A 25812-nucleotide genomic window follows, 5' to 3' on the forward strand; every position below is an offset into this window, starting at 1 on the left:
CTGTTCTCAACTCTCAAAAATATAAGCAGTTTTATTTGTGAATATAGTACTGCATATCTGAGCATCACAAAGTATAATGAGCAAAATAAAAACTTGTTTTCAGGATTACATTTCAGTATAACATTCCAATAGCAATAGACTACTATAAAATTAACTATTTCCAAAAGAATTCTAAGTATTTGTAAATCTTAAAAAAATCTATTATTACTTGTAAGAAATAACAACTTCTACAATTCTACACAGATGACCAAACAATGCCCTTGAATGACAGAACAAAACCTTTTCCCACTGTAAACTCTAGTCTATTTAGCCTAGAACTAATCTAAGACTTACAGTCTAAAACGATGCCCTAAATACTCCAATGTATATTTTATCAATCCCAAAAGGTTTTTATTATTTAAGTTGAAAATAATTTTTAAAAGAATAGCAATTTAGATAAAATCAAGTAATATATCCTCAAAGAAATTGGTGAACATTTCACCCTTGCGTGAACTCCCTATTGTACACATTCCTAAACCTTTAAAGCATTTTTTAAAAATATGCTAAGAAAGTATTAATTCATTGAAACTAATTTAATGAGAATATTTTGCATAGTTTATAACAAGGACATAAACAGAGCTATAGCACTTGAATAAGTAGTATCAAACAACCCATACATTTAAAATTTAGCTCAGCAGTATAATTGAAAAACAAAACGAAGTAATCTATAATGCTATTCAATCAGGTAAAATATAAAAAGTTGCAATAGTTCAGTATATAAGCTTTAAAAATAATTTAAAAAATTATCCTGAATGGAATCTTATTCTAGGATTTGCTTGACTAACATTTGTGTGCATTGGGGTCTGATCCTCAGCACACTCTCTTAAAAAAAAAAAAAACAGTATAGAGGAGTGGCTGAGGTAGAGATGAAACAAGACTCGCCATTTTTTAAAATAATTTAAGACTTCCTAACAAAAAATTGTATAGTAAAAAGATACAAAAAGTAAAAGAAATTAAAAAAAACTCTCTTAACTCTAAAGCTACATAACTTTAAAAACTTAAAGCTTATAGAGAGTATAGACAATCTATAACTGTAATACTAAAACTTTCAGGGCTAAATGAAAATGAAGGCTTCTATTAGTATCTTAATGACTCATGAGATTCAGGCATACATTTTTATTTCAAGAAGAGCACAAGAAGCTGTTTTTTTTTTTTTGGTTGTGGGGCTTGAACTCTGGGCCTGGGCACTGTCCCTCACCACTTCTGGTTTTCTAGTGGTTTATTGGAGATAAGAGTCTCACAGACTTTTCCTGCCTGGGTTGCTTTGAGCCAAGCCTCTTGAGTAGCTAGGATTACGATGTGAGCCACGGCACCCAACACAAGATGCTATTAGTATAAATCTTTTTTATATTTTTGCCTGTCCTGGGACTTGAACTCTGGGCGTGTGCGTTGTCCTTGAGCTCCTTTTTGCTCAAGGCTAGCGCTCTAGTACTTAAGCCTTAGCATCATTTTCAGCTTTTTCTATGATTAATTGGAGATAAGGATGTCACAGACTTTCCTGCCTAGGCTGGTTTCAAACCGTGATCCTGAGATCTCAGCCTCCTGAATAGCTAGGATTACAGGCATTCAAGTCAACTTTTAATTTAGTTAACTGGGTAGGGGGTTCCCTACATTCTTTTCTTAAAGACATTCTATGATTTTTGCTTACTTTTTAGAGAAGCATTTTGCTTTTTAAACGAAGTACTGAGACAGAAGGGAAAACAGTCTAAATAAGCCATAAATAATCATGATTGTCTTCCTTTGCATAGGTAAAAAGAATAGTGTATCCAATTTAAACATTTAAGAGTTTCAGGTTAAAATAAATATAGTCTAATATACTTTCTGGACCTACTTTATGAAATACTAACCTTATTTCTATATGGCCCTCCTAGTATAGGCACAATAATATGATCATACTTGCAATTTATTTTAAATGTACTATTAATCAACAGTAACAACAAGGGTGGACAAAGCTGAGCTGTCAACTTTTACTAATGAACTTGTGACTATCTAGGACAATTTGCCTACACTCTGGGATTTAGTCTTCTTACCTGTCCAAAAAAAAAAAAAAAAAAGCCTTCAAACTTTGACATTTCACTAATCCAGAGCTTATATGTGCACACACACACACACACACACACACACACGCACTACTGAAATAGGTACTACTCAATGTGAGTTTTACTTTGATGTTTTCTACATATTTTCATTTTCAGAATGCCATGGATAATTACTAAATTGATTTCAAGCTACTACAGTTACTCCATACCTGAGATATCTTCTATTTCTGACATTCTAGGATTCTAGAAATAACTACAGAACACTCAGTCTACCTCACATGGAAATACTGATTTCACCAAGGTACTAGTTGAATACTGATTAATTAAAAAAAAATCACAAGATGAAGTTCAGAGTTCTAAAATTCTAGTTACATTTTTGTAAAATAATAACTGTAACATGACATAATACTTTTAAGCCAACTAAAATCTTAAATAGACCTACTAAGCTTCTTAACTTTATAAACATATTTATAACTGTCAAACATCTATCTCCATGGTAAATCTATAAATTTGAGTAGTCAAGAAAGTTTATGTTCAAAGTAATTTTTTTTTTTTTTTGGGTCGTGGGGCTTGAACTCTGGGCTTGAGCGCTATCCCTGTGCTCTTCATTTCAAGCTGAGCGCTCTACTTCTTGACAGCGCCACTTCTGGTTTTCTAGTGGTTAATTGGAGGTATGAGTCTCACGGGCTTTTCTGCCCGGGCTGGCATTGAACCATGATCCTCTGATCTCAGCCTCCTGAGTAGATAGGATTACAGGTGTGAGCCACGGGCGCCAGGCTCAAAGTGACTCTTAAGAGACTCCTTACAGAGAAAAAGTAATAGATGAAGACCAATCCCTGTTAAACATGCCAAATACTAAGGATCAGCAAAACAGGGAATATGAAAAAAAAAATTTAGGTACATAAAGTAAACTAGAAATAGCTTTTACAAATGTTAAATTTTAAGTTCTTATTTCTAAATGTTTAATGGAGATGGCTCAATTTAGGTGTTAACAAAATCAATTCTATAATTAGTTGAGTACAGTTAAGTTTATTTATCAAATGGATATGTTAATTAGAACTTAGAAGTCCAGAAACTTTTCCTTCCCTCATCATGAAGTATTTTAAAAATTGTATACTTAATTATTTTTGAAAGTGATACTAGGGTTTAAACTCAGGGCCTTCCACTTGCTAGACAAGTAATGTACCACTTACTTAGCCCATATCATCATTGCTAATTAAGATTATAAAAATTATAGTCTCTGATTAAAAGATTGCATGTATAACACATCAGTGTGAATATAGTCTTAGATTGGAAAACTAAAAATTTTCCTGTCTTTAGTCATCTTTATAGTTTTAGAAAGAAAAATACACATGCTAACTACAAAGTGTTTAATTTATGCAAAATAATTATCATTTTAAGCAAAAAGTAACCTCAAATTATTTTCTTTTGTTCATTTCTTTAAAAAAAAACCTTCTTTCTCAATTTTATTCTTCTTCAGTCTAATTACAAGGTCTTTCAATGCTAATTTCCAATGATCCTAACATTTAACAAATTTCAATTTTAATCAAAATCCTCATAGTTTAAAATATTTCACACGTGTGTGTGTGTGTGTGTGTGTGTGTGTGTGTGTGCGCGCGCGCACATGTGTGCCAGTCCTGGGGCTTGAATTCAGGGCCTGGGCACTGTTCTTGAGCTCTCCACTTAAGCCACAGCTCCACTTCTGGCTTTTTGGTAGTTAATTGGAGATAAGAGTCTCAGATTTTCCTGCCCCAGCTGGCTTTGAACCACAATTGTCAGACCTCAGCCTTTTAGTAGAGCAAGAATTATGGGCATGAGCCACCGGCACCTAGCTTTCATTTCATTTCACAATTCTTAATATGCCAAAGAACTTGATTTCCTAAAAACTGGTCTCTCAAAAAACATACAATAAGGTCTGGGAAGGTGGCTCAATGGTAAACTGCTTGCCTTGCATGCATGAGGCCTTGGGTTCGATTCCTCAGCACCACATAAGCAGAAGAAACTATAAGTGGCACTGTGACTCAAGTGTAGAGCGCTAGCCTTGAGCTGATTAGCTGAGGGACAGTGTCCAAGGCCCAGAGGTCAGGCCCCATGACCGACCAAAAAAATTAAATAAATAAATAAAATAAAACATTAGGAAGTTACATTTCTTCCCCCATCCAAAATGTATTGAAATCTAACTATACAGAAGTGATACCTAAGGACTCTCATTGGACTTTGGAGCTTTGTAAACTACTGGAAGCACAATGCTTCTCATTATTTTCATAAAAAGACAATAAAATTCTGCTCAGTATGTCAAACAAACTCCTTTTTTTTTTTTTTACTAAATTAAGGTATTTTCTTACACTTATAATGACTGTCTTCTGCTCATTACAATTATTACATGAAAAGAAATCTTAAATTCTGTATTTCATTTGATAGTTTTAACTAAAACTATCAAAAAATGAAGTTTTCAAATAAAATATTTTAAAACAGATTACTGATAGATATTTAATTTTACAGTACTATAATATCATAAGCCTCCAAAAATACCTCTTAAAATACCATAGTATGGTCAATAATTACTGTAACTGGTTTGCAACACTTGTAGGACAAACTATCTTTTTAAAACATTGAATTCTTTTAAAATTCAGAAGCAAATGAACTTCTTTTTCTTGATGTACAAAAATATTTATCATATTCCCTGGATCCCTACCATTTCCTTCAGTGAAATCATGCTCTTAGGTAACTTATAGGACTACGGTATAATTTCAGAATGGGAATTCTATTTTTTTTTAATTGCAATTTCCAAGCCTTAAAGAACAGATAGGAAAAAGAAAACAAGTTAACAAAGAGGTTTTTAAAAGCCTCCTGTTAAAAATAGGCAGAAGGATTTATATTTCATTTCACTGAATATTATAAATTCTGTAATAAGCTCAATATAACCTTTTCTAAAGGAAAACATTTACCTCAGTCCATCTCAGCAACTATGAACAATACATTAATAAGAAAAAACAATCTGCCCTGGTACTTTCATTCAAAGATTATAATTCTAAAAAGTTCTAAAACCAAATATATTTCCATATGTACACTTTTTACTTAATCATGATTGCTGAATTAAATCTGTACCTATGTGAAAATGGCAATGCATTCTGAGTTGGTTCAGCCCTTGGCTCTGAGTTCTGTGTCACATCAGGTGTTCTTTCATCATCCGTCCCATTAATACTTTCTGGTGTTAAAGGAGACTGAAGATCTCCACCTGCTGATTCCTGCAAGAAAAGGGGTGGGGGAGAAAAAATAGTTACACTTTTGTTTAAATATACATCTGACTTTTTTTTTTTGTATTTCTTTTAACCTCTCACATCTTAAAGAACAAAACTTCAATAGAAATTTAAGAAAAAGCTTAAAAATAATTTAAAGAGAAATATATTTTGAAGCAAAGCAAGCTATAAAATTCACTGAAACACAATACACCTTAGAATGATAAGCATAACACAATTTGGAAATGTAGTTTCAAAAAACTTGAAAAAGCTGGGCGTCAGTGGCTCACATCTGTAATCCTAGCTATTCAAGAGGCTGAGATCTGAAGATCATGGTTCAAGGCCAGCCCAGGGAGGAAAGTCTGTGAGACACTTATCTACAATTAACTACCAGAAAATCAGAAATGGCGCTGTGGCTCAAGTGGTAGAGTACTAGCCCTGAGCTGAAGAGCTCAGGAACAGCGCCCAGGCCTAGCATTCAAGCCCCATGACCAACAAAAACCAAACCAAACAATACAAAAACCTTGAAAAAATTTGGGACACTACAAGCAATTATTTGGTCAGAATAAAAGGTATTCAAAGGTGGAGTCAGTGGCTCACTACTATAATCCTAGATATTCATGAAACTGAGATCTGGTTTGTGGCCAGCCCAGGCAGAAAAGTCCTTGAGACTCCATTTCCAATGAACTAGTAAAATGTCAGTCTGAAGACATGGCATTTAAAATTCAGAAGCAAATTAATGTCTTTTTCTTTTTTTTTTTTAATGTTTTTTTCTTGATGTACAAAATTATCTATTATATATCCCTGGATCCCTTCCATTTCCTTCAGTGAAATCATCCTATTAGATAAACTCTAGGACTAGGGTAGAGTACCAGCCTAGCTCACGGATCTGAGTTTAAATCCATGGGCTATCAAAGAAAACCAAGTAGTCAAAGAATTACTTAAAAAAAAAAAAAAAAGATTACAGTGACTGTGATGGCTCATGCCACTCAGGAAGCTGAAGCCTTGAGTTTGTGGTCAGTCTGTACTATTGAGTGAGACCCTGTTCCAAAAAAAACCCAAAATAGCAGAAAAATGCAAAACAAACAAACAAAAAGTATGTAATCTTGCTTTGGAGAAAGAAGGAACTAGACGAGAAGAAGACAATGAGGAAAGGAGGGTTAAATGAAATCTGCAACAAATTTAAAATTTTAATCTGCTCTAAATTTCAAATCATTTAGAGCTATTTGGAAATGTAACCGGAAATACCTTAATAACATATATCATAATACTACTAGTACATTCCAGCTTTCCTTCTCTAGTAGTCATAATAGAATTGTCTTCACAAATCTTATCTTTACTTTTAATCAAGATTTGCCTATCAAAGTAAGCTTACTTTATTCTTCTAGAAAATAAAATTCAATATGTAACCCAAGTTATTACTTATTTTTTTTGTCCGTCATGAAGCTTGAAATCTGGGCAATATTTCTTCTTGTAAGTAATAAAAATAATAATTTATTCTTATAAGTGATTTCTAATACCTGGTTATCATTCATTTGATAAACCTGTTACACAGTAGCACAGAAAAAGAGCAAAAGGAAGAAAAAGAGAAAAAGAAATAAAGATGGGGTGGAGATCTCAGATAAACATCTTCTAATCTTTTGATATAAATTATTTCCTATCCTTGGTCACCATCCAGAGCTACTATCTCTGAAATCAGGATTTTCAGACACTCATAATAGGTCCTTTAAAAAAATATTTTATTGCTTTTAAGTAGTTGTACAAAGGAGTTGCCATTCACCAAAGCAGTTTATGAATACAGTGCATTTTGATCAATATCACTTCTTTCAACATTTTTCACCTACCTACCTACTCCCCACACCTTCCCGTAACTTAATTTTAGGCTAGGTATTAAATTTTTTTTGCAGCAAAGTAGTTTATGTGTACAATGCATCTTAATCTCTGTCACTACTTCAACATCTTCACTCTTACTCCTTCCCTTATATTTATCAATTCTGTAGTATATACAAGGAATTCTTGCCTGCATTCTGCCCCCTTCCTTTTTCATTCTTCTGCCCTTCTCCCCTTGGCCCATCCTCAGCTCCAGTGGCACAACTTGTTACTTTTAGGTGGAGTCAAAATAGTTTTTATAGGGCTACAGATATAGCTCAGAAGTAGAACACTAGCCTACCATCTTCAAAGCATCAGAACTATGGGGGGAAAAATCTCTTTCTGCATTAGCAATGTTCTGCCTTCTCTATGGTAAAGGGTATTGACTGATGATGCACAAGGTTAGTGGGTTATTCTTCATTCTTCTTATGTATTTTTCACCCACCATTTTCATTAAATGCTTAATACTTGTCCCTAACCTATTTATATCAATTATATTCATATAATGACTATTTTATAAATTAATAAAGTATGAATATAAACCAGAATGATTATCTTAATGAAAACCAAATGAAACAGTGAAGGTAAATGGCTAAAAATTAAAATATACCCCACAACTGAATTAGGCATATGTAATTTACTCTGTATTATTATATATCATAAGTACCACTATATAGCAGAAAAATGACATAGAAATCTAATATCACACTTACGTTTTTTGTTTTTTTTTTAATGTAAAGACTGCAGGGAGCAAGCCTCTGGGAATTGGGAGGAAATTCACTACCAGTATAGTTTATATAAGGAAGAAAAGGTGGAGGGCAGGGGTTGGGGAACATGGCTCAAGTAGTAAAATGTCTGCTCAAAAGCTCAAGGCCCTGGGCTGGGAAGGTGGCTCAGTGGTAGAGCGCTTGCCTTGCATGCTCAAGGCCCTGGGTTCGATTTCTCAGCACCACATAAGCAAAAAGAAAAAAAAGCTGGAAGTGGAGCTGTGGCTCAAGTTGTAGAGTGCTAGCCTTGAGCTGAAGAGCTGAGGGACAGTGCCCAGGCCCAGAGTTCAGGCCCCCACGACCGGACCCAAAAAAAAAAAAAAAAGCTCAAGGCCCTGTAAACAAAGGAGGAGGCTGCAATGCTTGATAAGAAATGTACGCATTAACCTGCCCATGTAATTGTAACCCCTCTGTACAGTGTGTTCACAAAAAAATAAAAATTAAAAAAAAAAAGCTCAAGGCCCTGAGCTCTAATCCCAATAACACTATACTAAAAAAGAAAAAGTAAAAAAGAAAAAGATATGGTAGGATTCTAGACAATAGATCATAATCAAAGTATTAGTGAAAAATAAGGCACTGTATTACTGAGTTTTAATTTATAAATTATAAAAGCACAAATTCTTTCCTAAGAAACTTCTCACATTAACTGACATCTGATAAATGGATTACTGGTTTTAATTCCAACAAGATAGTTTATGCTGTACAACCTCCTGTTCTCCCAATCCATCCCACTCCTTTACACATACATGTTCTTCAACCTTACCTAAACTGGATGCAATCTCTTGACTATAAGCTATTGTGCTACTTGGTCAGGCTCATTCTAGATTTAATTTTCTATACACATCCCTCCAAAAGTCTAAGAACGGTGAAATGGAACTTTGCTCTAAATGCCTGGCTTCTTTCTACTCAAACCTTTACGGAGGCAAAATGTCTACATACTGCTTCTAAAAGCATAGTCCAAACAGCATCAGCATCTCAGGAGTTAGAAATGCAAACAACCTGAGCCCCATCTCAGCTTTACTAAGTAATATAGTGGGGGAGGGACTCAATAATGTGTGTTTTACAAGCCTTCTACAGAATTGAGGCAACATGTATACAATTAAGGCATCTAAATTGTATTATGTAATTCTTATGTGCCAGCTACCATTTAAAGGCTTTATATCAGTAGCTTCACCATTATAATCACAACATCAGCCACAGATATTTACATTTATTGAGCAATTACTACATGCTAAATACTTCCCAACCCTCACTGAACTCTTCCAATAACCCTAGTCAGAATGTATTTTTCCCATTTTGTGGACAAAACAGGAGTACTCTGTCTTAATTTCTTAAAATTAATAAAGGTTAGATACAAGATTAAAATCATCCAATTTCTTTTTTTTCTGGGGGGGGGGGGGAGGTCCGGTCGTGGGGCCTGAACTCTGGGCCTGCGTGCTGTCCCTCAGCTCTTCAGCTCAAGGCTAGCACTCTACCACTTGAGCCACGGCGCCACTTCCAGCTTTTTTCTTTTTGCTTATGTGGTGCTGAGGAATTGAACCCAGGGCCTCATCATGCAAGGCAAGCACTCTACCACTGAGCCACCTTCCCAGCCCAAATCCTCCAATTTCTATAGCCTACATTATTAAATACTCATTCTTCTAAACCATTCTATAAAGTAAATGTTATGCTAAGGCTACCAATATATATATACATATTTGGGTAAAACAACTTTCCCAAGATCCTACAGCAACAGAAAAAGGATTTGTCTAAATTTATCCGACTTGTAAATTTATACTTTTTTCTTTTTGATGCTAGGGTACCAGGGCCTGATAATATGGTAGGCAAGTACTCCACCATTGAGCTACACCTCCATTCTGAAGACCCAAAGTACTCTTAACTAATGTGTTAACTATGACCGATTTAGTATCTATTACTCTTGATTATTTCACCTAAACAGTAACTCATTATTCTGTTTATTCTTCTTTCTGCCCAATTCCTAAGTAACAGCCTACTTTTCAGGCAGAGAATTAACTCAATAGTGAATTAAGCCCCCAATTTTAGGTGAGTAGGCTAGAAGTTGGCCTAGGGTAATGTACTTCAAGTGAAACAGAAACATTACAAGAAAGAAGAGTAGGAAAGAAATGAAAGAAATACCTTTTTGACTACACTCTCTGGCTTAGACACATGACTAATCAGGTAAAATATTTTGAAAGATAAAAGTATGCCTATTTTGGGTCTCAAATGCTGATGACTTTGATTTTACACTTCCCTATTTTTTTTTAATTTTTCACAGCATTTCCCAAATATAAGTATCTTTGATATTTATCCCTCTGGCAAAAGTAAAGGCTTACAGACAAGCATTCCATGCAAGAGGAGTAGGTATCCAAACAACAGGTGATAGTATACAACTAATTAAAAAATATGTTATGATAAAGAGAAAGAAACAATGGCAAGCTTTAATGCACTATAATTAGTGTTCTTCAACTTTCTCTTACTTAATGTGTTGTTTCATCTTCCTGTAGAAACAGAATTACTAACTCAGGGCTTCATACTTCCTAAGTAGGCACTCTACTCATTTAAGCCAGGCATTCTGGTAATAGGGCTTTCATTCAGGGCCTAGATATTGTTCCTGAACCTTTCTGCTCAATTCTAGCTCTCTACCCACTTAATGCCACACCTCCACTTCTGGTTTTTTGGTGGTAAATTGGAGATAGAGAGTCTCACAGACTTTCCTGCACAGTCTGTTCAAACCATGATTCTCAGATCTCAGCCTCTTGATTAGCTAAGATTGTAGGCATGAGCCAGCAGTGCTCAGTTGGTATTAACTATTTCTGAGAAAGGGCTTCATTTTTTTTGTCTGGATTAGTCTGGCCCACAATCTTTCTATTTATACTTCCTGTTGTAGCTGGAATGACAAGTGTGTGCCCTATACCCAACGTTTTCTATTGAGATAGAGGGGGTCACATTACTTTTTTGCTCAGGACGGCCTGGAACTCAACCCTCCTGATTTCAAGCCTTAGAGGAACCAAAGACCCTGCAGGAAGTATCCCATTTGATATCAAATTACTAGCTCAAAGCCACATCTTCCTCTATCTGGCCTTCATACCTCAGAGACACTATTCCTTTACCTTAATAATCCTAGGGCCAGATGCCAGGTGACTTGATGCTATTGATAGCTAATTCTAAAGAGTTTTCCATGGAAAACCCACAAAAAGCTCTACCTTGGTTTTCCCTTTGCCCCTGCTTTCTGCCTGACCATCCCTGAGGCTTTCCCAAGGGACTCTACATGGTATATCATGCCTAGTTTCCATATCCTATATCTTGTATTTTTTCTGAACCTCTATTGTGGTTCCTTTCATGTCCTAATTTGTCTGACCACCACCATCTATGAAAAAGAAAATGAAATAAAAGCACAGGCCAATCTATATCATCTTTGGGTACTTTGCTTTTAAGTTTTATGTAGATTGATCTAAGTTTTCATTAATAACTTGAATTTTTAAATATTCTTACAATGATATGTACAGAAAAAAAACTACCAAAAGAGATCAGAGAGTGTATTTCTATGTCAACTTTGTAAACTTTTCCCAAAGTAACTCTAGCATAAAGGATAACTGAAACTAACAAGTCACATAAACAGAAACAGAAATGAAATCTTTACCTGTGAAGGTGTACTGGTAAGTTCCATCTTTTCTTGTGATTTCTCCTTTGCTAGTCGAGCAGCTTCTTTAAATTCCTGAAACTTTTCTGCAAACTGAATGTATAAAGACTATCTACATTAACAAAATAAGCCACAGCGATCATTTTTACCTTAGTTTGCTTTCATTTTCTTACACAAGCAGTACAGCCTCCAAAGCAATAACTTGTAATATGACAGAAAAAGAAGCTTATCATCAAATAATTATTATACATAAAGCACTCAAAATCAATTTTATAAAAGTATTATAAATATAAATAAGTTGGAATTCACTATTAACCATTGTATTTATATACCTCTGTTGTTCAGAAATTATGTAAGACCAATGTGGGCAGAGGGTGGGAAGTAGAATCAATAAAGATAGCATACTATGTTTTCTTTATTACTAAGAAAACTGAATTTAGGTATCTACTTATTAACATCAGAGTACTAAGGAAATAATTTGTTATTACCAAAGTATCAGTATTACAAATGTACTATTATCAATGACAAAAATAAAAATTTATTCCCAAAGATTTCTAAACAGTAATGTTTAGCACCAGAAAAGTGTGAAATACTTTACAAGGTCTTTAGGACTGATAATTTGAAGACAAAATATTGCTCATGAAATGCTAATTCTTAGAAAAACACAGGAATAAAATTCCTCACCCTGTTTATTGGCTCTCACTTTGTATTGCATCAGAGTTGAGACTCTAAATCCAGATAAAATACCATTTTCCCTAATATACTAATTTATATGTGCCTACTTTCATATCAAAAAGCTGAAATCTAGTTGAGTGCCAGTGGCTCATGCTGTAATCCTAACTACACAGGAGGTTGAGGTCTGAGGATCACAGTTCAAAACCAGACCAGGCAGGAAAGTCCATGAAACTCTTATCTCCAGTTAATCTCAGAAAAAGCCAGAAGGGGAGCTGTGGCTTAAGTGATAGAGGGCTAGCCTTGAGCAAACTGAAGCTCAGGGACAGCACTCAAGCCCGAAGTTTAAGCCCTAGAACTAGGGGGTGGGTGGTGGGATGGAAAAGGAAGCTGAAATCTGTGTCACTATTAGATTCAGAGGGATTTGTGGCAGGAAGTTACTGGAATTTGATCCAAGGGCTCTGCACTAAAGGCTCTGCACTTGCTAAGCAGAAATTCTACCACATTAGCCATGCCCAAGACCTTCTTTGCTTTAATTTCAGATAAAGTCTCATGCATTATTGGGCAGCAGTCATCTTCAGAGCAAGATCCTCTTACCTATGCCTCCCAAATAGCTGGGACTGCAAACATGAGCCAACATGTTTGAGATGTCTTACTTTTTGTCAGTTAGCCTTGAATCATATCATCCTCATTTCTGCCTCCAGAATAGATAAGATTACAGGTGTGTGTGCCACTATGTCAGGCCTTAGGTTCATGTTTCATAATTCAGAAGAGCTTGATATACTTTCCTATCTTGAAGACAATGCCTAACTGAGAGGTGTTAAATCTCTGAGCAAAACCCCTTCTGAAAGGGTAAGTCCCAACTTTTATATCTTGTCATACAGATAATAAAACACAAAAGCCCTTCTTAATAAATGCTAACCTTTTTTTGGGGGTGCTAGTCCTGGGGCTTGACCACAGGGCTAGAAAGCTGTACCTGACCTTTTGTGCTCAAGGCTACTACTCTACCATCACTTAGCCATAGTTCTACTTCCACCTATTTTGGTGTTTAATTGAAGGAAAGAGTTTCAAAAAATTTTCTGCCTAGGCTGGCTTTCAACTGTGATTCTCAGATTTAAGCCTCCTGACTAGCTAAGATTACAGGTATGAGCCACAGGCGCCTGCTATGATGACTATTTTTAATGTATACTATTTCTAAGAGACAGAGGAATCTAATGATCTCTTGCTTCTTGCTCTGAAGTCACTACTGCTATTCTGAGAATATTAACCAATTTCCCAAGTATTTTATAACCTGTTTGCTGTTATATATTCAATATGTCAGAATTAAAGATGAAGATTTTACAGATATTATGATTTAACTTACTTTTGAAAGATGGTGCTCAGAGGAGAATCCCAATCCATAGACAGTATTTGCCCGGCTATCGGCCCACTGGCCAAACTTCTGAGATGTTTTAGTAAATGTCATGTTTGGGGTGATGGTACTATTTATTATTGCCTGAAAAATAAAAACAAGTATGTGTAACCAGGCCAAAATTACCAAACAAGCATTTAAGCACAGAACTATTTAGTTCTAAAAATTTAGGATCACTGAAAAACAATCTTTAATGTATTAAGGTAAGTGTAGAAGTAGTTTCTGGCATAAATGACAATGGAAAATACAGTAACTAGCAACTATAAATACAATGAAATTCTTTCCACTAAAAATTCAATATCTTATATTTCAAAGTTTTTCTATAATCTAGAAAACATCAAAGCATTTTTAGCATGGTCAGTTTCTTCCCCATGAATGTTTAAGGTCATTGTTTATTGAATTTTAATGACATTCACTAGAAGCAAATAGACCTCAGTCACAACAGTGTTTGCATATTTAACAGAAAGATCCCACATTACAAAAAAAATCTTTCAAAACTGAATAGAAAAATCAATAGAAAAAGTGATGCTGGTTTTCTATATCCATAAGAAAAGAAGTTTTCCTAAGGTTGACTTACCTGAAATATATCATGATACTGAAAAGTCTTTCAGTTTTTCCTTTACTACAGGGGACAAAACTTACTAAATATAAGCTTTAACTTCTTTTCTTATATAAAGTAGTACAATTCATGACAGTATCACTTCTATTTAACACATAATTTCTTAAAAATAGTACTTTAACATGTTATTAAATATTAACTTGGGAGATCATGAAGATAGATTTCAACTATTACAACATCTTAATTCATTGCTCTGCCAGTACCAAAGTCATTTTAATGCTCTCCAAAATTAAAACTAAAATGTAATTCCAACAGTAATAAAAAAGTTAAAAAAAAAAAAGCATGCATCTGAGAACATAGAAGAGGATCACAATGGCTCAATAGCTATGTCAATATGACCATATAAAATGATGTTTATCAAAATGAACTCCAAGAAATGGAAACAAGAGGTTTTGTTTTTTTTAAAAGTGGCACTGTTTGCAGTTATTTCTTTTTTCTTTCTTTTTTTTCCTTTTGTTTATTCCCGGTCACTGTTTTTGATTTCTCTATCCTTTGTCCTGTATGTGTTTATCTGATTTGGGGAACTGAAGGGGAATCACAGAAAAGGTGGGGACAAAGGGTGTATCAATTCAACAGTGGTACTCATTAGCAACTAGGTTGGAAATGACCTTTACAACTTGCAAGGAGGGGAGTCGGGGGAAGTGAGAGAAAATGAGGGAGTGGGTAACACTGTTCAAAAGAAATGTACTCGTTACCGTACTTACGTAACTATAATACCTCTGTATATCACCTTTACAATAAAATTTAAATTAAAAAACTGAAAAAAATGCATGCTATCAAATCCATAAACAGCCATTTGGTGAGCTATTAAAAGTGGAATGAAAAGTCAAACATAGAATAAATTTATCATACACACAGTGTAAATATAAAATACTTATGAGCTATGCAGGTACGGATGAATAGCTACATGGATACCTGCCTTATTAAAGACAATAAAACAAAACTGGCTTTCTCCTTTCTTGGACAGAAAGTAGATGTGCTGTCTATTGTTATATGAGAGCACCTTCTTTTTTATTTATTTATTTATTTTTGGGGTCCGGTTGTGGGGCCTGAACTCTGGGCCTGGGCGCTGTCCCTCAGCTCTTCAGCTCAAGGCTAGTGCTGTATCACTTGAGCCACAGCGCCACTTCCGGCTTTTTTCTTTTGCTTATGTGGTGCTGAGGAATCGAACCCAGGGCCTCATGCATGCAAGGCAAGCGCTCTACCACTGAGCCACCTTCCCAGCCCAAGAGCCCCTTCTTAATCATCAGCGTAGGCAAAAGTCCATGATACTCCATCTAAGTGAGAAAAGCTGGATGCGATGGCACATGACTGTTATTCTAGCAATCATGGGAAACCTAAAATAAACTAATCAGGTTCATGCATACACCCAGGTGGGAACTGAGTCCCTACTGTAAACATAATTAGTGCAATAAAGAGCTGGAGGTATGGTGATGTGATTCAAGTAATAGAGCACCAGCTTAGCAAGCACATGGCTCTGAATCAAACTCTAGCACCATAAAAAATAAGTTTCAAATATTTTAGTGAAGATGAACCAGAATAAAACAGAAATGCTAAACAGTATGTAGCAAAACATCAAGATTATATAAAGTAAATGTAACTTACCTTTGAGCCATCTAAACTGATTATCCTATACACATTTCTTGTGCTATCATAAAAATAAGACACAGTAACTGCGTGCTTGCTGGTGGGTACCCAATTCTTCTTTGTGTTTGGGTCAATCTGGAAGACATGAGCTCTAGTGCTGAAGATAGGTTGCTCCCTGCAGGACAGAAAAGAAAATGGCAAACTGAAAGCAGCGTATTTTATTTCATTCAACAAAACAACATGAATTAAAGGAATGACTCTGCATAGCTAACAACTCCCATATACCCCAAATCAGGAGAAATTTTATTTCTAATGTAAATATTAAGTATTCAGTTATAAGCTTCTTTAAAACAATTATAGAGCAGGGTGCTGGCGTCTTGTGCCTGTAATCCTAGCTGATCACAGTTCAAAACCAGCAGCCAGAAAAGTCCGTGAAACTCTTATCTCCAATAAACTACTCAGAAAAAGCTGGAAGCGGTATTGTGGCTCAAGTAGTAGAGTACTAGCCTTGAGCACAGAGAAGCTCAGGGACTGAGCGAAGGCCCTGAGTTCAAGCCCCAGGACCAGAAAAAAAATTATAGTCCATCCTTGTTATTCATATTCTACATACACAATTTCACCAAATAAAATTTACCTGCAACTCCAAAGCTAATACAGCATATTTTTACTATTAAAGATAGCCAGATCAGCGGAAAGATGTGAGCCATCTGATATGCTTCCATCTGAATTTAATCGAGACAACATTCTACCTTCTTTCTTCATCATTCATACTATATAAACAAGTGTCCTTTTTTGCATTGTTGGTATTTTCACTGTTTAAGAAGGTGTTCAACATAGTGCTGAAATGTTCCTAACTAAGCTGTCTGTTTCTAGGTACAGCAAAGCTATATATGCCTTGTGGAGAAAACATATGTTAGATAAGCTTCACTCAGGCATGTATTACTGATGGCCATGAGTTTAATGTTAATTCAGTAACAATACATAAAAAGAAAAACACAAAATCTAGTTGTAGTGCCCCATACTATTATCTCAGGCTCTGAGAAGATGGGACAGGAGGATGGCAAATTTGAGACAGCTTCGGCCAAACAGCAAGTTTAAGGCTGGTCTGTACTAATAGTGAGATTATATTTCAAAAACAACCTCCCCCCAAAAATAGAAGAGATAAGGAAAGGAGGAAGGGATAAAGGAAAGTGGGGAGGAGAGAGAGAAAGAGGGAGAAATAAAACAATGTTATGTACTGCTAGTTTACAAAAATGCTGGGAATAGAGGCTTGCAGTCAACTGTACTTTTCCTAGAAACAATTGTTCAGTGTTTGCTAATTCAGTGTTCCTGGTGCCTTCACAGATCATAATTCTACTGTGAAGAATAATAATAATAGATAACTTTAAAAAAGTTTTGCCTGGCTCAGATCTACCTGTTATTAGGAAGTATAAGTTCAGAAAAAGTAGTACAGCCTTGCACTGGAGATTCATACCTGTAATTCTAGCTACTTGGAAGGCTGAGATCAGAAGAATTGCAGTTTGCAGTCAGCCTACACAAAACAGATCACAAGATCCCATATCTACCAATAAAAATTTATAAACAACAAACGGGTGTGATGGCTCAAACTTGTCATCCTAGCATAAATATAAGGAGTCAGGGTCTAGGCCAGATTAAGATTCTATCTCAAAAATAATGAGTGCAAAAAGAGCTGGAAGTATGGTTCAGGTTGTGGAGTCCTTGTCCAGCAGTGCAAGACCCAAGCTCAAACCACAGTACTGAAAAAAAAAGTATCTTCTATTTGACCATCGCATGCTTAACAGATTTTACCTATTTAAAACTAGGCACTGGTGGCTTATTTTACCATTTATAAGCCAGGAACTGGCAGCTCAAACCTGTAATTCTAGCCACTCAGAAGATTTATATCTGAGGCACTTGATTCAAAGCCAGGCTGGGCAGTAAAGTTCTCCAGACTCTATCTTCAATTAACCAGCAAAATGTCAGACTGCAGGTGTTGCTCAAATGGCAGTGCCAGCTGTGAGTGAAAAGGCTGAGAGTATGAGGCCCTAAATTCAAGCCCAAGTACTGGCACCCCACCCCCCCACCAAATATCCCTAGATTATTCTGCTAACAGACAGCTTACTCAAAATATTTATGGTTAATATACTATATATACTTTCTTTTCTGAAGCAATTAAAAGTACAAAAGAACATTTTAACTGGTAATATTAAATGTTGGAAATTAAATGAATTCACCTTTTTTCACTTCAATAATATCAAATACTTTTTTATTAAAATATTGAAGAAAAACAGTAACATACAAAACAAAAAAATGATAAAAAGTCAAAGCAAATCTGGGCTGTTGGCAAAATGGCTCATCAGGTTGATAATACTAAGTAGCTGGGTATCACAGGTCTTCTGTGTCCATTTTACCTAAGTGTGCTTGATGTGAAAGGGAAGTACTTTTCCTATAAGTAACCTATCTCCCAGTTTTCTCTGGGAATGTCCAATACAACCTTTATTTTTCCTTTATTCCTTTCTGACGACTCATTCCCTCCTTTTCCTCCCCTTACCTTCCTTCTTCCTTCCCTCCCTCACTCTTTTCCTCCTTTCTCTGCTTTCCATTCTCCTTTTTCTCCTTCTTTCCAAACAGGGTCTTGCTACATACATCCTGACTGAATCTGCCATCTGCCATCCTCCTGAGTGCTGTGAGTGCTGAGTCCTGGAATTACATATAGGTCTTAATTTTCCCTATATAGAATTTCTTCTGAAAATAATTGATAATTTTTTTGCCATTCCTTAAAAAATGAAACAGAAAGCTATTCCTTCTTGCTTAACTGCTATTATATATGGATTCATTTAACAAAGAATTACTAATCTACAAGACATCGTGCAGAGTGAAGAATTCTGATTTGTAAAGTCTTATTCTTTCCTCTCCCCCCCATTCTCAATTCTTGACTTGAAGGAAGGTTCTGTTACAACTTGAGTTATCTTCTAAAAGCTGTGTAACTTTTTCCACCTTTTAAAGTTCCTGGTAAAAATGTAGCTTATCAAACTAATCATGGCTAGTTCTAAGTAATAACATATAACTCTATTAAAGAATATGAGGAAAGAAGACAGGGCCTTATTCTTTAGTGACTTGATTTTTTTTCTTCTGTCAGTTGTAGGGCTTGAACTCAGGGCCTGGGTGCTGTCCCTGAGCTCTTTTGCTCAAGGCTAGTGTTCTACCACTTTAAGCCACAGTGCCACTTCTGGTCTTCTGCTGGTTTACTGGAGATCAGAGTCTCATAGACTTTCCTGCCAGAGCTGGCTTCAAACTTGCAATCCTCAGATCTCAAAAAAGCTAGGATTACAGGTGTGAGCCACCAGCATCCAGCTTGAATTATTTTTTGTTTTTGTTTCATGTGTAGTGCAGGTTAAGGATTGTAGGACTGTGTTCTAATAGATAAAAAACACAATGATTTTCAAGCTCTCTATAACCAATTAAACAAATCCACACTCAATGAAAATGCAAGGTTTTCAGTCCAGTAAAAGCTCTCCAGCTGGGTGCTAGTGGCTCACGCCTGTAATCCTAGCTACTCAGGAGGTAGAGATCTGAGGATCAAGGTTCAAAGCCAGCCCGGGTAGGAAAGCCTGTGAGACTCTTATTTCCAATAAATCACCAGAAAACCACAAGTGGCGCTGTGGCTCAAGTGGTAGAGCGCTCACCTTGAGCTGAAGAGCTGAGGGACAGTGGCCAGGCCCAGAGTTCAAGCCCCACAACTGACAAAAATAAAATAAAAATAAAAAAGCTCTCCATATCCTTACAATTTAATTTTGTTCTGAATTTTAAAAAGTCTTTTAGTTATAAGGAGACAACATTTCAATATATCTTAAGTACACAGTTTTTTTTTTTTTTTCCCCAAAATCTCCTATGAACAGCTGGCTTCTTAAAGAGTTATATTTCAAGATTTTTCTGAGATCAAATGCCAACCTATCCAAGTCTGGATGATAAATACCAGGGAAATAATTTTCACTAATATAAGGAAGAAAATTCCTACAATGACAGTGTAATGCATCTGAAAGTACATACTAATGAATCAGCCAACCTTTTATTGAATTCCAAGATGGAGGCTGGGGATGCAATCTAGCATTTGCCTAGTATGTGTTAGGCTCTGGGTTCCCAAACTGCTGTCCTTCTCACGAAAAGTAAAGAGAAAAGAGAAGAGACCAGGGACAATGCCTGTCCTTTAAAAGTGAGAGAAGACAGACGTATTTAAAATAAAATACGCTCCCCATCATGAACAATTATCTGAAAATAAGAAACTGAGGAATATTGAGTAGTATGAGGGAGAAACTGATGCTTAGAGAAAGTTTGAAACAAATTATGGCACAGTGAGAAGAGAGCACAGTACACTATTGTATTCATGAGGAACATTAATAAGTATGAGTGCCTTTGAATGAGACTGGAGTGAAGAAATAAAGAAGCCAGTTCATGAGGGTATGCACTGGAATTGACTGAAATTATAAATAGGAAATAGTCTTGCAGTTTGAAATTAAATAAGACAACGCTGTGTTTGCCTAGTATACACAATGACCTAATTTGGATTATTAGGGGAAGGAGAAAAACCCCAAAAGATTGGCATGTAGTAGGAAGCAGCCACTTTTGTTGCTGAACACATACAATGCAGGACAGATAGCTTCTTACAACCAAGAATTATTCAGCCCAAGAGTCTGGGCCAAAGTAGGGAAATCCTGATTAGGATCCTAATGAAGAAGGAATCTGAATCTTCTAGATTTTTAGTCTGGGATTGACTGAAAAGATCACAGTGCCAGTATGCAGGAAGAGAAGCAGAAAGAAGAAGATTAAAGGATCAGATGAGAAAAGCAATACTACACATGTTAATAAATGTCATTTAGGGGAAAATAAAACTTTTAAGAAAGCTGGGCGCTGGTGGCTCACGCCTGTAATCCTAGCTACTCAGGAGGGTAAGAGCTGAGGATCATAGTTGAAAGCCAGCCCAGCAGGGAAGTCCATGAGACTCTTATCTACAATAAGCCACCAGAAAATGGAAGTGGTGCTATGGCTCAAGTGATAAGAGTGCTTGTCTTGAGCTGAAGAGCTGAGGGACAGTCAGGCCCAGTGTTCAAGCCCCATGACCAAGAAAAAATTAATTAACTAATTAAGAACTAGCAGAGAAGGCATAACTGAAATCTGAAAAAACAAAACTGCGAAATGAACTTGAAACTGATTGTCCCAGATGTCCAAGTATTCTGGTTAATATCTTTTTTAATACAATGGCTAACAATTATAAAGATTAGAAACACTATTTTCTTTATATTATTTCACACTCATACTAACCGGATCAAATACTACGGAACAATAGTCTGAGAAATGTGCTGTATATTTAAATAAGTTTGAAATATGTAAAATATACATTATAGTAGTGAAGGGTCTAAGAAATTCTACAATAGAAATACATTTAGCCTGAATCATTCAGTCTAGGGGAAATTATTTGGCCTCAGAACCCTTTTCCATGAAACACACATTAACAGCTCATAAAATTTAGATTTATTACAGTAATTAGGAGACACAAAGATAAGTTCAAGATACATACTACCTCACTGATAGCTGGTTATGAAATTCTATCATTATTACTGATATCACTAATTATATTTAGTTAGTAATGATCACTAGAAAATATATATGACAGCTCAAAATTAGGCCTTAAAATTGGTAATAGTTTCATTATTTCTTAAATATTTGTTAAAAATTTAACTTTACTAAGAAAATAAACAGTAATCTAAAACTCAAATTTTACTAGTGAATAGGTTTGGCATAAAATGCTTTAGATTAGTGTAGAAAAACTACACAGATACTACGGAATCACTTATATGGTAATGTCTTAGTATCTACAATCAGAATAATAAGCACTTTTAACTACTACATGGATATATGAAAAGCTTGTTAGATTACTTTCCTGTTAGTTCCTTAAGCAATTCCTCAAAACTGTTATAAAAAAAATAATAAGGCTTCATCCTGGGCTAAAATTCTGTCTTAGTACTATATAATGACAGGGTCTAAAACTGGAAGAATGTTAAGTATAAGGTAACTGAGGAAAAAATTAGTAATATCAGAATCTTGTTTTAAAAGTGAGGCTTTATTATTATTATTATTATTATTATTATTATTATTATTGGGACTGGGAAGGTGGCTCAGTGGTAAGAGCGCTTGCCTTGCCTGCCTGTGGCCCAGGGTTCGATTCCTCTGCACCACATAAGCAAAAAGAAAAAAGCCAGAAGTTGGCACTGTGGCTCAAGTGGTAGAGCGCTAGCCTTGAGCTGAAAAGCTGAGGGACAGTGCCCAGGCCCAGAGTTCAGACCCCACGACCGGACCCAAAAAAACAAAAACAAAAAAAAAGTGGGGCTTATTTAAACTCATGTGACATTACATAACAAATTACGGTATTTAAACCAGATGAAAGTGTCACATGCTTATAAACTAGCTACTCAAAAGGCTGAGATTTGAGAATCTTAGTCAGACGTCAGCTCAGGCAGATAAATCCAAAAAACTACATCACCAATTATCCAGAAAAAAAGCTGGAAGTAGAGTGTGGCTCAATTAATAAAGGAACAGCCAAGAGTGAAAAGGCCAAGTAACTATGGAAAGCCCAAGTACCAAAAATCAATGAATAAGTATTTTTTTAAAAATTACTATATTTAGCTCTGAAGCATCAGTGTAATGAGGAAGAGAGTAGCCAAAAAAATAAGTGAAATGAGTATTTGCTGAGAAATTTATGTAAGTTCTACAGGAAAAAAAAGCAAAAAGTTAATATTTGTCATTTGAATATGTTTCATTAAAGAAAAAAATCAGTGATAACATTGTTTGAAATCACTATATGTCACACAGTATTTGAGAATACTGTGTGATTACTCACAGTATTGCATCTTTGTTCTGAGGAAATACAAAGTTATAGGCCCAATAAATACAATCAAACTCAAGAGAAAAGAAATGATACATTTCCTAGTTTACATTTAAAGCTTAGTTTACAAATGTTCTTTTTCGGAGGAGGATACAATGCTTGATAAGAAATGTACTCATTATCTTGCCCATGTAATTGTAACCCCTCTGTACAGTATTTTCACAATAAAAAAATAAATAAACAAATGTTATTTTTCCATATGTAAGTACAAACAGATACTCCAGCAAAGGAGATAGAAAGGTTATGGTTTCAATTAAGTTTCCCATTTTATTTCATTTTTCAAAAGAAAGTAACATGGCAGAAGTCTTAGAAACGATGTTGGTAATACTTTCCACTGAGAGTTTGATTGTTGCAAACACTGTTGGCAGACTATCCATCAATTATGCTTCCTGCTCCTATCTAACAAACCTCAAACACTATACCCTTCTCTACACTTAAAATAATCATGTCAATCCCATTCTTACCAGATGCTAGCTTAGAAATGGATCTTTGAAGCAATTTTGGTCGATGAAGTAACTGCAGAAAGTTTTCTGGAAGCTTTTAAGGTCACTCATGAAGAGATAACCACTCATATAAGAAAGGGTGTTCTCATAAATAATGTTTGCACATGACACTCAGACTTGATGAGGCCATTGTAGCACCGTAATAGGAATATACCCGAGAACAAAGCCAACATTCTTAGTTAAGAATAGATGTCTGCTGATAAGCCCCTCACAATCATAGTTAACTTTCCAAAAATCCACTAGGCTTTTTGTAAAAATGTGTGTCAAACATAAACCTCACAAAATAACAAAGTACAAGAAGGGCAAAGATTCTATGTGCCCAGGGAAAGCAGTATTGTGACAGGAAGCACAGCGGTTACAGAAAAGGCTAAGCCAAACTCCCAGAAAAGAAGCTGAAACTACCAAGATTATACTGGCGGGCTGTGTTAAAGCCATTTGGACATCTTGTTGGCTATTAAGAGATGCAAACATTCTGATCTGGAAGAAGATAAAAACAGAATGAGGCACATGATCCTGTTTTAAGCTCTAACTTTTGTTTTGAAGTCAATAAAATCATGAAGTCTAATTTCAAAAAGAAAAAAAAAAGTAAATGGAAAAACCTGGTTCCTTGATATGTCTCTGAACTTATGAATCAGTCTACCTCTAGACTGTATTGTAATAAAATAAGCTTCCCAGTAGAAACAGTTATCATTATAAAGATTATACAAATGACAATTGAAGAGATTTATATATAATGAACTTCGCAATCACATCCCTTACCTCCAATAAAACATTAATGTAGTCCTTGAGAACTCTTGACTGATGGTTCTTCCTTAACTTCCTAATAATTCCACAGTATCCATAAATGGACTTTAGGGATCCCACTTAAAATTGTAGAGCTAATAAAGAAAATTATTTTTTTTAACTGCACTGAGATGAGTGGGAGAAGAAATAGAAACAAGAATATGGAAATTGTGACACTTCACTATCTGTTGACTTTCTTCTACAAATATTTAATCTTCAAAGCTTCTAACCAAAAATGAGCAGTGAAAGAGTTTGTCAGCCACACCAAAACAACAACTGAAAAAACTAAGAACAGGGATCTTTAAAAGCAGTTTCCTACAGGGACAGAGATGAATGACAGCATTTTATGGGATAAGGGACTACTACTTTTTTTCATAATCATTTAACTATTTAACTTTTCAATCTTGTATAGGTACTAAAATTATCTTTATAACTGGTACTATGGAAAAATTAAACTCTGAAAAAAACTGAAGAAAGAATGCTATAGGGAACATTTTTAAACACTACTGAAAAACCATAAAGTGCCTACTTTTAGGAAAAGTGCTTCTATTATTCATAGAAAAGATAAAAATGTGGTGCTGAGGAATTGAACCCAGGGCCTCATGCATGCAAGGCAACCACTCTACCACTGAGCCACTTTCCCAGCTGGCTTGGGTTTTTTTTAGAGTGTAAAGTGGTAAGAAAAGCTGGACAAGGCTAAAATTGAGGACAACAGTAAGGATAAGTCAAGGAGTACACAGACCATTTACCCAATGGTCATTTAACTTCATTGGTAATGTCTGAAGAATTTGGTTTCAGTGCTACTCTAACCATACAGCATACCTTCACAGATCAGAAGGAGCTTAATCATTCGAATTTTTGAAAAAGAACTGGCTGAGTAAGTTAATATTAATTGCTTACCAAGAATCTGTTATCAATCAATCTCACTGCCCCTTCCACCTAATTCCTCTTTCTTGCATGAGGACATGCACACACATATATACCCCCTACAAAACTTAACAAAAAAGTTTTTTAATGCTGTTAAAGATTGCATACTGTGTAAAAGAGAACAATAAAACCCATTTTGTTTAAAAAGACAGAGGGAGACAATAAGTAATTATAAAGGGGGTGAATTTGATCAAAGAACCTAGTATGTATGCCATATATGGAAATACTATAATGAAATCCCTTTGTAAAATTAATATGCATTGACAAAAAGAAAAAAAAGCACATTATAACTGTATATTCCTATTACCATGGTATGTATTTAACAGCTGATTGCTCATCTAGAGAATATTCTTTAAATATATAAGTTTGAGGAAAGCCAAAATTACAGTATTGATGCCTATCCAATACATGTTATACAGCAAGAACTCCATCTAGTGATGAACAAAAAACATAGCAGGTCCAGGCTTTTTTATATTGATCAAGTTACTATATATAACGAATACAAATTTTTAAAGTGATATTGCTAAGAAAGGTGAACAGACTTAAAATGTGACACCAACGAAACAGAGATGTGGTTCAAGTGATAGAGCACCAGCCTTGAGTAAAAAATGTAATACTAACTAAAAAATGTCTTCCCGAAAGTTTTGGGTTTTTTTGGTCAGTCGTGGGGCCTGAACTCTGGGCCTGGGCACTATCCCTGAGCTCTTCAGCTCAAGACTAGCACTCTACCACTTGAGCCACAGTGCCACTTTTCTGGCTTTTTCTGCTTATATGGTA

General features: G+C 35.4%; 1 protein-coding gene across 1 annotated transcript in view; it reads right to left on the reverse strand.

Annotated features, from left to right (window-relative positions):
- The window catches only part of LOC138837138 (homer protein homolog 1), a 100934-nt gene that overhangs the window by 52011 nt on the left and 23111 nt on the right, over nucleotides 1-25812 (reverse strand). The window contains exons 2-5 of the mRNA XM_070035929.1: nucleotides 15901-16057; nucleotides 13629-13760; nucleotides 11594-11686; nucleotides 5187-5326 (exon numbers count right to left, since the gene is read on the reverse strand). Of these exons, the coding sequence (XP_069892030.1) occupies nucleotides 5187-5326; nucleotides 11594-11686; nucleotides 13629-13760; nucleotides 15901-16057 (522 nt within the window). The remainder of the gene's footprint in view (nucleotides 1-5186; nucleotides 5327-11593; nucleotides 11687-13628; nucleotides 13761-15900; nucleotides 16058-25812) is intronic.

The sequence above is a fragment of the Dipodomys merriami genome, unplaced genomic scaffold (genome assembly GCF_024711535.1).
Source record: "Dipodomys merriami isolate MVZ:Mamm:240054 unplaced genomic scaffold, mDipMer1.0.p SCAF_263, whole genome shotgun sequence".
NCBI lineage: Eukaryota > Metazoa > Chordata > Mammalia > Rodentia > Heteromyidae > Dipodomys > Dipodomys merriami.